Here is a 14,553-nt window from a genome sequence, read left to right as displayed (position 1 = left end):
TAATAAATATCTACAAGTAAAAACCAGTTTTGTATTGGAGGCTTGGCCCAATGTGTGTTTACGTTCGTAAATGAAGATATATAAATTAAAATTATACAAGAAGGCCGGTCGACCTTGATTTAATATACTCGTAAACTAATTAATTTTTCCACGAGTTCGATTTACGAAGCATATTATCATTGTCGGACATTACTGAACAGTCGTTTTTAAGTATAACAGAAACGATGAAGTCTTTTATCAAGTACTCTTTTAATAGTGATTATCCTATCGAAAATCTTCCTTATGGTATATTTTCTACCGAAGAAAAGGTAAGTCCTATATCGTACGTACTTCTAATCTTATCTATCTACATTTTAAATTATATCTATATAAATAATAATCCTTTTAATCATCTGATCGATCTAAACTATTAGAGGTTATGTTACATTTTTTATACGTAACTAAAATCTTATCGGTTATGCGTATAATAAGTTCTAACGACAATAAATATGTGTTAAAGTATCTCAACGATATCTGCAAATTATAATTTTAATCTATAATCGTGATTTTTAATTTTCTCAAACCATTTACGAATCGATCGCTTTGACCTTCTTCTACAAATCTGCCACCTGTATTTCTAATTAAATAATAATATTTTATCGACAGCCGATATATATATATATCAACTGCCAATAAAATATCTGTATTATCCACTAAATTTAATTACAATTACGTCAATAACATGTTATAAATCTACTTAAAGATACAGTTTAAGAACAAAATAAACGCAGCGATCTATATTATCGACGACTGGTACCTGTAACAAATCTAAATAGAATAATAAAATGTTATAAAACGAAACACAATATTAATAAAATGAAATACGAATTTTTATTCGAAGTAAATCATCGAATAATACTATAAATTACGAAACAGAGCTATTAATTAGATCTATTTACCATGGTCTCATCACGTGTCGATCGTTGTCGATGAAGATCTCACCAATAATGAATAAAATCTATAAAATGATAAATTAAAAATTAATTTTTCAACGAATTAAAAGTTTTCACGAGAGAAATTAAGCGAACGCGTGTTAACGTGTCGACGTACAACAATGGAATGAGAAACGACCGACTTATGAGTCACCTTTCACATTGTCCTTCTTACGGACTTTTCGTAGGAACATGTACAAACACGTTTCCAAGGATTTATACGCGTTTAGAAAAGTAAATATTGAAACGAATACAAAACAGAATGTTTTGAACGCGAAGCAATGTTTTGAATTTATCGAATATATCATAAAGGACGTACTCTACACATATTTAATTTTATGTTTGTGTTCGTGTATTTGTGATAACATGTTTATTAATTTACGTATTAATAGAAAAATAATAGAATGATCGTTGATTAATAAAACAAAAAGAAATTAATTATATCGAACAAATCATATTATTTTAGCCGAATAAAAGAATAGGGGTGGCAATCGGCGAAGAGATATTAGATCTAAGTGAAATAGCACATCTCTTCGACGGACCATTATTGAAAGACAAACAGGATGTCTTTCTTAAAGATTGTCTTAATGATTTAATGGCATTGGGAAGACCAGCATGGCTCGAAGCAAGAGCAAAATTGCAACACTTATTGTCGGACACTACTCCGACTTTGCAAGAAGAAAAACTTCGTAGCAAGTGAGAGTTACATTTATATATATATATATATATATATATATATATATATATATATATATATAAACGCACTAATTTTTTTCTCAATATTACTATTTTCTTTTTTAGAATCTTCGTAAAACAAGAATCAGCTACGATGCATTTGCCAGCTAAAATAGGCGATTATACCGATTTTTATTCGTCCATACATCATGCTACAAACGTAGGCGCCATGTTCCGTGACAGAAATCACGCTTTGTTGCCTAATTGGTAATTAAACGATGACATACATATATAATAACATGATTACGTAGAATCGTCATGCGTGTGTGTATAAGAATATGTATAAAAAAAGAATTAATAAAGACATTAAAAAAAAAAGAAAAGGAACTAAAAAAGAAAATTTTGAAAAAATAAAATTATGAACACAGGAAATACCTTCCGGTTGGATATCATGGTAGATCCAGCTCAGTCGTAATATCCGGTACACCGATCAGAAGGCCACGTGGTCAAACACTTCCGATCGAAGGAGCAGATCCCGTGTTTGGTCCATCGAAATTGATGGATTTCGAATTGGAAGTTGCATTCTTTGTTGGAGGACCACCAACTAATTTAGGAGACACAATTACTGCTGAAAACGCTTACGATTATATATTTGGGATGGTTTTGATGAACGATTGGAGTGGTAAGACTAGTCAAACAGACGTTTTCTTTTTTTTTTTCCTATCATAATCATATAAAACAAATTAATATAAATATTATATATTTTCTTTTTATCAGCAAGAGATATACAAAAATGGGAATACGTTCCACTTGGCCCATTCTGTTCGAAAAATGTAGGAACATCCATTTCACCATGGATAGTAACAATGGAAGCTTTGGAACCATTTAGAATTGCCAATAATCAACAAAATCCAATTCCTTTTCCTTATCTTCGTCACAAGGATGCTTGCAATTTCGACATCAAATTAGAAGTTGATATTAAATGTAAGGAGATTATTAATTATATGTATATACACTATATTACCAAGATCTATAAATTTCATGATCTATTATTTGATCCTGTTTTAGCATCAAATGGAACGGTTACAACCGTATGTCATAGTAATTACAAATACATGTATTGGACTCCTCGTCAACAACTTGCACATCACACTGTAACTGGATGTAATATTAATCCTGGAGACTTAATGGCATCCGGTACCATAAGTGGCGAGGTCTGTGTTAATTGAAGACTGTATAGCGATACAAAAACAAAAAGAAATCTAATCGTATTAAAAATAATATCTATTCATTAAAATATTTCAGACCTTGGATTCATTTGGATCTATGTTAGAGCTCTGTTGGAAGGGTACAAGATTGATTCATTTAAAAGATGGCACTACGAGAAAATTTCTTCAAGATAACGACGAAGTGATTATACGAGGTAATTATTAAATTTATCTTCGTAACTATTAATAATCATTCTTAAGTCATTAATAATTTAAATCATCCTTTTTCTTTCCTTTTTTTATACAGGTTATTGCAATGGCGATGGTTACCGAATCGGTTTTGGATCGTGTACTGGAAAATTGTTACCATCTTACACATTTGGAATTAATTAAAAAAAAGGAAGAAAGAAAAATACAGAAAGAAGAAAAATAATCAACGTATATCGTTATAAAACAATCACTAACACTTTTCTCTATATTACTTATCTTCTCAGGTGACATGTGTAAATTTCTAACTACAATAAATTCTTTTATTAATAGGGGAATAATATGAATCAATGATAAAATAATTATTATTCTCTTGGTTTTTTTCTTCTTCTTTCTTTTATCATTATACCTCACATCCATTACAATATTATATAGTCTGACGTAAAGAAGGTTCGGATTATCGATTTGACCGTTGACCATGGTTGCGATACGATCAATAATAAGGCTACTATGTGTGTCCGTGTATATTTGCAGGGACAAAGTGAATACAGGTGAGAAAGGAACATGGCGAACGCTCTACTTCGGTGAGTACGACGTAACAACAAATATAAATCATTATTTGTTAGAGAATTAATTGGAAAAATTATTCAAATGATTATGATTTATCAAAGTTGTTGATATAAAAAAATTATTGAAACAAAAACATGGTAAAATGATAATGGAATATATCTTCTACGTAATAGAAGTCTTCAAGCTTTAGAATCATCAAGTGGACCAACCGCAAAATGGACAGTACCATTGAACGATGGTAACCATGTGATAGAATTCGAGCATGGAACTGCTACGGGTCGACGAGTTGTCAAAATCGATGATGAAGTATTAGTGAATAGAGATTGGATGTTCCGTTTAGTCGGCGACGAATTATTTACATTTAACGGGACTAAATTCGTGATTAGGGTCGATCCAATACCAGGTTCCAATAACTTTAAGATCGTATTTAAAAAATTAAAAAAAATAGAAGAAAGAAGAAGAGAATTTGCACACATATGATCGTATTTCAATTTACAGGTTTCAAATATTCGTATACGTTATGGGTAAATGGGAAGAATTATAAAAATTTCATACAATCTCAATCGAAAATTTTGAAATCATGGCTAACGAAAATAGGAGAGAATGAATATAGAATTGTATTGGGTAATATGATAAAATTCATTCTATTACGATGAATCGTATAGTGTAGTAGTATAGATAATCATTGATATAATTTTTTTTTGCCAGACAAACAAACGCAAAGCGTGTGGATTAATGGTGTGCAAGTAGATGTTGAAGTAATGTATTGTAAATAATATATTATCTATGAAATAATTAGTCAATACACGAGTTTGTCATAACTATCCTTAACTATTAAGTTTAAAAATGTAATATACATATATTTTTTTTTATGTTAAATTATAGAACGAATTTATGGATGGCGGAGCAGAAATGCTGTTCTCCATATCAGATTTATCAGCTGTGATTAGATCCTGTACTTCTGATAAGAAAGAAATTGGAATTGATTATATCTTATACATTGACGATATCGAAATAAATGACGAAAGTATTTCGTCATTCGACGAAACATAATTAACACGTAAACTGTCGTACATTATTAATAAAAATGAATTAAATGAAATAAAGGAATTTTCTGTCGTATCTAATATTCATTAAATCAATCCATCTAATTTCCTTTTTTTCTAATCCTATTGGAAACGTTTTCAATAAAAAAAAAAGGGGAAAAAAAACATGAAACGATCGAATAAATTCAATGATTCTAACCAATAAAAATAATTAAATTTATTCATTACCTAGTAAATTCTACAATCTCGAAGAGAATCTTAATAAAAATATTAATGTACAATGAATTCCGACGTTAGCGTACAAATTAAAGACGAAGATGATATTAATTGGGACGGTATGTTATTTCATAATCTCTAAAAAATCTTAATAAAAGATTTTGATAAAATTTCAAAAACAATTCTAGAAATAACGGATGATAAATTACAAGATTTATTAGTTAATATGGTGCGAATGAAAATGATATTGGATTTGGAAAATGATTTTTTCTATAGATACCTCCAACGAAATGATCCAGAATCGTTAAAAAGTAAACAATACTCAGACATATTTCAATTTCATTCAATTAATTTTTTTGTTGCTATTGTTTTATTGATCTCACGAAGAAAAGAGCGGATCGTCTTAATTCTCACAAATGTGAATTAAAATACAGGATGGGCCAAAAGTTTCTACAACGAAAAAGAATAAAAAAGAAAAAAAGAAAAAAATAACAAACAAACAGAAATAGAGAAAAGAAAAAAGGATATACGATTGATATTTAAAATCGCTTAGGAATTTTTGGCCCACCATGTACTTTGCGCAGAGATAGATGCAGTGTCTGTTAGTGATACATCAAGAGTAAACGGTCCGAAAATCACGAGCCATGGAACATCGTCATCGCCGACAAGTAGCAATATTAGCGTACGTGATAGAGGTTCACCAAGTATCTGGAGTATGCAGTCTGGTATTCGACGTGGAATGTTAGATCCAATGTTGAGAAGACTGAGGTGGTATCGACCTCCATTCGTACGATAATGCTTCAACGATCAAAATCTCTATTCCCTTAATAATATATATATATATATATAAAATTTTAGAATAACTATAGCACAACGAATGGAATTGATGCAAAACGAAATAATCGAATTTAAAAACAAATTGATGTTGCTCGAACGAACTGGGAAAAAGGAGAAAAACAAATTAAATGCAGAAATCGAAGGACTAGAAATATGTATTCGTGAGATCAAAGAAACGATGGATCGATTTGAAAATGATATCGTTATTGGCGGAGTCGATCGTATTACTGGCAAAATACCAGCCGAAACTGTTATCAAGTTAATTGATAATCATTTAATTCTTATCCTTATCACTTATTAGAGAATATTGTGGTAGAAAATCTTTTTTCTTTTCTTTTTTTTTCTTTCTTCTGGAATTTGTCAACTTTTCTAAGGAAATATGACAAATCTTTTTTACAGGATAATTGTTTGTTAATAAGATTCTAACAATGATTCAAGTGATAAGGATTGAGAAATAATATATAATAATAAATAATAAATAAGTGTAACACGATCGAAACAATATAATAGAAAATCGTTTTTATTGATTTGAAAGGTTTATCAAAAATTCGCTAAAGTCGATGGAAAAAACTATCGAGAGAATTAGATTGAAGAATACCGTGATCAAATCACAAATCATAAAAGCAAAGAAACAATTGATTCAAAGAGAACAACTTGGTGAAGATCTTCGTCCTGTTGATTTCTACCAATTAAAAATACAACGTGATGAATACAGAAAAAGAATCAGACAGTGTGCAGTATATATTCTTCAAATAAAAAAAGTTATAGGTATTACAAATATAGAATAATTAATCATTAGCATAATTCAATAATTAATTTCTATAATCAATCAATTATAGGTCATTATAATACGGCACTGACAAAACATAAAAGGAAACTGGGACATCTTACGAATGAATTCAATTCGATTGTAACAGAAATTAATTCTAACAAACTTCAAGCGAAAGATTTAGAGTTGAAATGTTTAATGAATAAGACAGAAATAAAATTTGCTGAAAAACAAGTAGAATTATTGAAGACATTGATGGATAATTACGAAGTATTACATATATATTTATTATACACATATGTATAATATTATTAATAATTTTTTCTCACATTTATATTATCAACTTATTATATTTTTTAGGTGCCAACAATTTTAGATCTCGTCAAATTAAAAAAGGAGCTTCGTACTTTAGAAAAGACATTCACAAATTTGAAAAGATATGTAAATGTTGAAGAGATAAATATTCGTGTAAATACTGAATAAATTTTAAAGAAAAAAACAAATAAGAAGAGATAAAAAAATTAAAAAAGAAAGAAGAAGAAGAAGAAAAGACAAAGAAAAGAAATAATGATCTATCTACACGTAAATAAAATTACTCCTATTTCAAGGCTAAAAATATTATTTTATGAAGATCAAAAGATACGGTAGCACAACGACAGTGTGAATAATAAGATATAATTAATGGTTTCATACAAAAGAAATATGATCGTTCTGATGTATCATAAAAATAAAAAATTAAAAAAAGGACAAGAAGATATAAAAAAAAAAGATCCATCTGGTAATTACATAAACGGAACCAAGCAAAAGTTCATTAATCAATGCGACAAACGTATTACGAATTGTGACATAGAAAATGTCCTTGCACGTTCTTTTATAAGAAAAAAAAAAAAAAAAAAAAAAAAAACAGTATGAAGAACGTGATTATGTTCTTAGAAAGAGAGAGAAAGAGAGTAATTATCTTACGGTTATGTCGTCACAGATTACGCCACTGGATAATTACGGAATTACGGTACGTCTTTGGAACGCGAAAGAAGCTCGACATTTATCAATTATACTTTCGATTGAAAGCAATCACAGAAATAAATAATCTAATCAAATGTAACATTTACCTCAAAAAATTCATTACATCTTCCCCGATAATTAGAATAGAAAAAATATTTCTTCGAAATCATTTCCGTCTATCGTTAAACGAAAGACATTAGTAATAAACAAGTTTATGAGCAGAGAAGGAAATGAAAGATTAAATGAAAATAAAAAAGAGAACAGTAAAAAACCCATAGAAAAAGAAATATGAATGTTTGAAGTTTCATAGAAATTCCGTTAGCGTTTCCACGCTTAGGTGAGCAGGAAGGGGACAATATCGTGATGTCCCCGTTGATAAAGGATGATTAAGGAAAAAAAAGAAAAAAGAAAATAATACAAAGAAAAATATAAGAAAAAAAATATTTTTGTAAAATCGATGAAAGTATAATATATGCGAGGTAGAAAAAAACACACAAACATACATACACGGACACACATATAGCTATTTCGAGAATGGAAGAAGGAAAAAGGTGAAGTTTAAAGGAGAGAAGTATAAAAGGATTTTGGCGTGTGCCATAATGCGTCTGGGTGGTTACGCTTCACGCTTCGATGATGCCTGTCCCTTCCTCTTTTCGCTTGCGGTCTATCCGTCCCGGAAAAGAGTATCTCTCGGTTCCACGATTCAGTTTTACCGCGACATAACACGAACCGGGTCGGTTCGTCCTCCGATCGTCCATTTGCTCAATTTAATCGAAGGAGAACGAAAAAAAAAAAATTCTTCTGACATCAAAGGCTAAATTTTCGATAGAACGCTTCAACGGGCATACGTGATAATACACATATCATATAAGTCAATAGAAAAAAGGAAGAAAAAAGATCGAAAGAAAAAAAATGATCGAAAATTTCATTCCCCCGAGGGAAACTCGTACGATATCCTTTTAAATCTGAGTGTTCTTTTTTTCTTCTTTCTCTCTTTTCTTAAAAAAAAAAAAAAAGGAAATAATTTCTTATCCATTATTACGAACAAAGTGAATTTTTGTTCTTTTTTTTCCTTTTGTTTCGTGTATGTGTGTGTGTGTGTGTTTTTTTTTTTGATATATGTATATAAATTTTATAAAAATACAATAACGTTTTTAAAGAAATAAAATCTGAGATGTTTGTTCTGATATAATTTCTCAATAATGATGACGAGAATCATTTTATCGATCATTTTATTTTCTCTTTGTTCTATCGAAATCCAAAGCAAATATGTCGAGGTAAGATAGAATAATCGAATTGAAACTGTACAAGTTCGATTAACGGTACTGCGTTGTTAGATGATACAGTTAGATTAAAAGGGTTAATGGTTATGCTTGAAAACGTTTGAAAAATGTACATTGTTTCCTACGACCTCAATTACAATTGCTAATCGACTTTCTAATGGGACTTGTTCTCACGACCTTTTTTTAATCGAAAATCATTCATCGTATTTTATTTTTTTTTTTTTTTTATTTTTTTAAGGGACTCAATGTCGACTTGGGTGAAGCTTTACAATTTTTACGTGAATATGAAAGAGAAGCTTCGTCTATGTGTACCAGAGTGATGACTGCTCAATGGAATTTTGGTACTAATGTCACCGAATCGACCAAAAGAAAAATGGTAAAGAATATTTAAAAATATATATATATATATAACTACCTAGCAATACATTTTTTTTTATTTTTTGTTGATTTTACTTAACAGAGATTTACGATTTACTCTATTCTGGAAACTAATAAGAAAATGTGCTGAAGGGTTGCAATAATAATTAATAATGATAATACGTATAAAAATTTTTAGTTGGACGAGCAAACGTTGAAATTAAAATTCGAAAGAGCATCATGGCGAAAAGCAGTGAGTTTTGCTTGGAGTCGTATACCAGATCCTTTAGCAAGGAGAGAATTAAAAATGATTGTTATAAGAGGACGAAATGCTTTAACAGATGACAAATTTAACGAAGTAAGAAGTTCCTGATAATTGATTATTTAAAAAACAAAAAACAAGAAAATAATAATAATTAACGAAATTGTTCTTCGTAGATACATCAGCTGATCGTTGAGATGAAAGATATTTACAGTAGAACGAGATTGTGTCCTTACAGAAACATGGGATCGAATTGTAATTTAAGTATAGATCATGGTAAGTACTTACTTGTAAGTACACTCAAATTCTATCATAAATTTCCCGTGCAATTATACTTTAATATATCGTTACTTTCTTTCTATTTAGATATTAGCAAAATTATGACACAATCTAAGGATTATGATGAACTTCTCTATTACTGGCATGCTTGGCACGAAGCTATAGGGCCACCGCTTAAAAATAATTTTATGAGATATGTACAATTAAGTAATCAAGCATCCAGACTCAATGGTAAAATAAAACAAAACAAAAATTCTAAAGAGAAAAACAAACATTTATATGTGCGCGTGTGCATGTATAAAAATATATTTGCTTCTTTTTAAGGATTTGCCGATACCGGAGATCAAATGAGAGAATTTTTCGAAGACGAACACTTGGAACAAAACATGGCAGAAGTGATATATGCAATAATGCCATTATATAAAAATCTTTTTACATATGTGAGAAGAAAATTATTTGAAAGATACGGCGATAGAATTAGAAAGGATGGGCCATTACCGGCACATATTTTGGGTAACATGTGGTCACAAAATTGGGAGGGAATTTATGATTTAGTTCAACCCTTTCCAGCGTCTACCAAACTCGATGTTACATTGGATATGATGATACAAGGTTATACACCGTTGAGGTATTCATCATTTTGATTTCTTTTTTTGTTTGAACAATACACTACGACACGATCCAAATTTTTCTTTTTCTTTTTATTCTTCACTTTTCTTCTGACGGGGAAACTTGCATAAAGAATGTTTCAAATTGCCGAAGAATTTTTTACTTCTCTTGGAATGAAACCAATGCCACCAGAATTTTGGAGATTTTCAATGTTCGAGAAACCGATCGATCGTGAAGTTATGTGCACAGCCGGTGCATGGGATTTTTGTAATACCATCGATTACAGGTCGATTTCCTAATCATTAAAAGAAAAAAAAAAAGAGAAAAAAAATAATAAAAATCTAAACGTCATTACATTTGAAAAACTAATATAATTTTAGAATAAAACAATGTACCAAAATAACGATGGACGACTTATTATCGACTCATCACGAAATGGCACACCTGCAATATTACTTGCAATACAAAGATCAGCCAATAATATTTCGAAAAGAAGCTATTCCTGGTAAAACATGTATAATATTTTAGAAGAACAACAAAATACAATTTCCTGTAACAAATCATTAATAATAAATTTGATCTATGCAGGTTTTCACGAAGCAGTGAGCGATGCAATAGTACTATCAGTCATGACACCTCAACATTTACACAAAATTGGTTTACATAACAATTCAACGGATGGTTACGAGAGTAATATTAATTTCCTAATGCTTATGGCACTTCGCAAATTGGCTTATATTCCCTTCGCGTATATAATCGATCAAGTAAATATAATTTCTTTTAAATATATCTATTTAAAAAAAAACAAAAAAAAGAAAAATCGTAACTCACGATATCGTGTATCATATCTTTTTTCTTTTTTAAGTGGAGATGGCGTGTTTTTAACGAAGGAGTCGAAGATATGACTACAAGATGGTGGGAATTAAGATTGCAATACCAAGGCATAGTTCCACCAGTTGTAAGAACCGAAAGAGATTTTGATCCAGCAGCAAAGTATCATATCTTGGCTGACATACCTTATGCACAGTATGCATTCTTCGTATATTACAATATAGAGGATGGGCCCAAAAGTACTTATGTGATCTAAAAAAAAAAAAAAAAAAAAAAAAATCAAAATTTATTACTCGTTTCAACAATTACGAGCCTGGGAACTCGTTTAATATCCGTACGAAAAAAAATAGCCTGTAAAAAATTATTCTCCATAAAAATGAATAATCGATATCCAGTAAAAATTATCTACAAAAACTTTTTCTCGTGTATTAATACATTGTTGATAGACCATAATAAAATATAATAATATTTGCACATATTCGTTCAACTTTTTATGTCATTATTAAAGTAAAAAATTCTTTAAAAATCGTTATCGTTAACAATACTATCAGCAATGTATATTAAAATTTATAAGACCTCAATGTATTTTTAAATACGTATTTCTTTGATATCTAATCATTCTTATCTACAACCGATCGAATAAAAAAATTGCAGATATTTCGTGGGTACGATTTTACAATTTCAATTGTTCCAATCGCTATGCGAAATTTCTGGACACACGGCTGAACTACATACTTGTGATCTATATAGATCACGTGATGCTGGAAGATTATTATCGTATGTTACGTCTATCAATTTTTTTTTCTTTTTTCTTTTCTTTTCTTGAATAATTAATTTCTATTAATTATTCAAAATTAGAAAGTATGCATGTCGATATATATATATATATATATATATCAACATGCAATTATATATATACCTTTATACTTTTTAGCGACGTATTATCAATCGGTGCTTCGAGACATTGGCACGATGTTGTGAGACAAATGACCAGGGGCAAATCCAATAGATTAGATGCCGATGCGATAATGAAATATTTTCAACCATTGTACGAATGGCTAAAGCGACAAAATGAGATGGAACCTGTAATAGGTTGGATCACAATTCAAGAAGATACAGGTTTGAAATTAAATACAAATTGTTTACAATGATTTAGTATAAAAAAAGAAAGAATTAACCTGATAAATTTTTCTTACAGCATTGTTCGCACATTGGCATCAGAATCGAGCTAATAATTTTACAAGTATCTCCATATTTTTTATCCTCGTTGTAGCCTCGAATATATTCTTCTTCTGAACGATCAAAGTTCAAGGACTGTAATAAAATAAAAAAAGAAAACATTTATGTATATAACAATAAAAAAGAAAAAAGAAAAGAAAAAAAATAAAATTATATGTTGAATTTACATCTTATGTTACTTATTATCCATCTAATGTAAATATAAATCTAATATAAAATAAAAAGAAATACATAAAAAGCATGTATTAATTAATTATACTCTATTCGATTTTTTTAATTAATTTAAATAAAATATAAATTATTTAAACACGGATATGAATATATATGCGTGCGCCTTCGCATTCTATAAAGTCTACCATTAAGAAAAATTGGCGGGAAATATTTTTTTAAAGTTTGAAATTCGAATTTTCTCCACTAGCTGGAAGCACAGTCGCCTATTATCCTATTAGGTATCAGATCGATAAGAGAAAATGTATGTATATAATATTGTGAGAATGTGATATTTCTGATGTAAGATTTTAACTTATTTAAATATAAAATATATACATATATTTATATATTTAAAACATATATATATATATATAGCCTCGAGGGTCAAGTTAAAATAAATAAGTCACGATACAACATCGCTGTGTATTTCGCAACATGTTCTAAAAATTGTTTTCAAATTCTTATGTGCTAAGGAGACCATATAAATCTTTCTCTGTTTGGTTAGAAATTAAACCGGTCTATTTTGAAAATGGAAGCTATACTTAATCGTAGTTTACGGTTAACTTCGACTTTAGGATCTAATCCATCCTTTTTAACTAACAACGCTTTTTTATCTGCACGTTGTTTATGCTGTACCAATCCAAAATTTTTGATGCTTAAAAACAATGGTGGGTTAAAATGAGATTAATATTTAACATTGTTATAACTCTTTCTGTATACGATATCAAGTATCTTTCACTTTCAGAAAACAATGCTCGTTACAGGACTGCCTTACGTAGTTACTTTTTATTTTCACATAACAACTTTGTATGTCAGAAAACGTTTAAAGTTAATAAACATGACATTACGTTGGCATATTCCAATAATCCTCAAAAGCAGTGTAACGAAGATAATATACCCTTACCAGATAAAAAATTATCTATATTTAAAAGGATGAAACAATTAACCAAAGACTATTGGTACATATTAGTGCCTGTACACATAGCGACTTCTATGGTCTGGGTGACAATATTTTATGTGGCAGTTAAAAAGTATGTAATGATCTAATTTAGATTTAGGTAAGTTAAAATATTTTCTTTTTAGATATGTCATTAATCATTTCTTACAGTGGCGTAGATATAGTGACTATGATGGAACATTTGAATTTAAGCGAAAAATATTTAAACATATTACGTAGCTCTGGCGCTGGCAACTGGGCTATAATATATGCTCTTTATAAAATATTTACTCCTGCTAGATATGCAGTGACTATAGGTAATACTAATTAAATCAATACGTACATATTATTGCAAGTACTTGTAACTTCATTCAATTTTTCTTTTTTTCTTAGGAGGAACTACTATGTCTATCAGATATCTTAATAGATTAGGATATCTCAAAGCATCATCTTTCAAAAAAGCTGCTACGAACGTAAGTAACAAATTAAAAGAGTATCGTTCCTCTAAACAAAAACTAGAAAAATAAAATTTCCTCAAAAAATGATCAATGATTGTAATTATATATTCCTTCATGAAATATTGTGTTGTCTTTCTTTTCACACGCATACATACTTGTTGCAGTCTGCGGACGAAACTTTACGTAGGTTTAAAATATATTTTAATAATTAGAAATCTAATAAAAATCTGCATCATCTTATATATCCAGTAGTACTTGGAATATTTTTTATATCAAATGTATATGTATAATAGAAAAAAAAGGAACAAAAAACAATAATTTCGAATTGATTTTAAAAGTTCTAATTATTATGTTGTAGGCAGAACAGTCGGGAAAATGTACGGCAAAGCACAAACCCGAATTTAAAACTGAAAGACAAACAGAACCACCAAAAACATAATGTTATTATACAAAACGTGTACTTAAATGCACATATTAGAAATTTTTTATGTTTCGAAATCTCTATTGAGTGAATATTATTAATGTATATTATTTCTTGTAGATGTGTATCATTAATAATGTTATAATAAAATCTCGGATAAAGACAT

At 29.4% G+C, this 14,553-nt stretch overlaps 5 protein-coding genes across 6 annotated transcripts; all 5 read left to right on the top strand.

Moving 5' to 3' along the window:
* Nucleotides 1-34: 34 nt before the first annotated feature.
* Nucleotides 35-3,423, top strand: LOC122635665 (fumarylacetoacetase). Its single transcript, XM_043826145.1, has 8 exons — nt 35-308; nt 1,438-1,667; nt 1,773-1,913; nt 2,075-2,328; nt 2,424-2,630; nt 2,715-2,860; nt 2,952-3,069; nt 3,162-3,423. Exons 1-8 carry the CDS (start codon nt 225-227, stop codon nt 3,245-3,247), a joined length of 1,266 nt encoding a protein of 421 aa, XP_043682080.1. The 5' UTR covers nt 35-224; the 3' UTR covers nt 3,248-3,423.
* Nucleotides 3,424-3,507: 84 nt separating this feature from the next.
* Nucleotides 3,508-4,742, top strand: LOC122635668 (fas apoptotic inhibitory molecule 1). The gene is made up of 5 exons (XM_043826151.1): nt 3,508-3,645; nt 3,805-4,034; nt 4,130-4,255; nt 4,340-4,389; nt 4,517-4,742. Exons 1-5 carry the CDS (start codon nt 3,626-3,628, stop codon nt 4,682-4,684), a joined length of 594 nt encoding a protein of 197 aa, XP_043682086.1. The 5' UTR covers nt 3,508-3,625; the 3' UTR covers nt 4,685-4,742.
* Nucleotides 4,743-4,957: 215 nt separating this feature from the next.
* On the top strand, nt 4,958-6,982 carry LOC122635838 (coiled-coil domain-containing protein 113-like). Its single transcript, XM_043826499.1, has 6 exons — nt 4,958-5,012; nt 5,082-5,204; nt 5,478-5,664; nt 6,266-6,498; nt 6,570-6,769; nt 6,860-6,982. The coding sequence occupies exons 1-6, from the start codon at nt 4,958-4,960 to the stop codon at nt 6,980-6,982; spliced, it is 921 nt and encodes a 306-aa protein (XP_043682434.1).
* A 1,588-nt stretch (nt 6,983-8,570) lies between these two features.
* Nucleotides 8,571-12,439, top strand: LOC122635661 (angiotensin-converting enzyme-like). The gene is made up of 13 exons (XM_043826119.1): nt 8,571-8,778; nt 9,023-9,160; nt 9,341-9,499; nt 9,580-9,679; nt 9,770-9,913; nt 10,007-10,310; nt 10,425-10,577; nt 10,672-10,796; nt 10,880-11,055; nt 11,157-11,317; nt 11,777-11,899; nt 12,057-12,241; nt 12,321-12,439. The coding sequence occupies exons 1-13, from the start codon at nt 8,704-8,706 to the stop codon at nt 12,416-12,418; spliced, it is 1,941 nt and encodes a 646-aa protein (XP_043682054.1). The 5' UTR covers nt 8,571-8,703; the 3' UTR covers nt 12,419-12,439.
* Nucleotides 12,440-12,836: 397 nt separating this feature from the next.
* On the top strand, nt 12,837-14,552 carry LOC122635667 (protein FAM210A). 2 transcript variants are annotated; one of them, XM_043826149.1, is made up of 6 exons: nt 12,837-13,239; nt 13,317-13,602; nt 13,680-13,825; nt 13,902-13,981; nt 14,131-14,149; nt 14,325-14,552. In XM_043826149.1, exons 1-6 carry the CDS (start codon nt 13,101-13,103, stop codon nt 14,369-14,371), a joined length of 717 nt encoding a protein of 238 aa, XP_043682084.1. In that variant the 5' UTR covers nt 12,837-13,100; the 3' UTR covers nt 14,372-14,552. The 2 variants fall into 2 exon arrangements, with proteins under 2 accessions (XP_043682084.1, XP_043682083.1); XM_043826148.1 differs by lacking the exon at nt 14,131-14,149.
* Nucleotide 14,553: the final 1 nt, after the last annotated feature.

This window comes from Vespula pensylvanica, chromosome 19 (genome assembly GCF_014466175.1).
Source record: "Vespula pensylvanica isolate Volc-1 chromosome 19, ASM1446617v1, whole genome shotgun sequence".
Taxonomy (NCBI): Eukaryota; Metazoa; Arthropoda; class Insecta; order Hymenoptera; family Vespidae; genus Vespula; species Vespula pensylvanica.
Note: the sequence above shows the minus strand (reverse complement) of the source record. Positions and strands in the feature narration are given on the sequence as shown.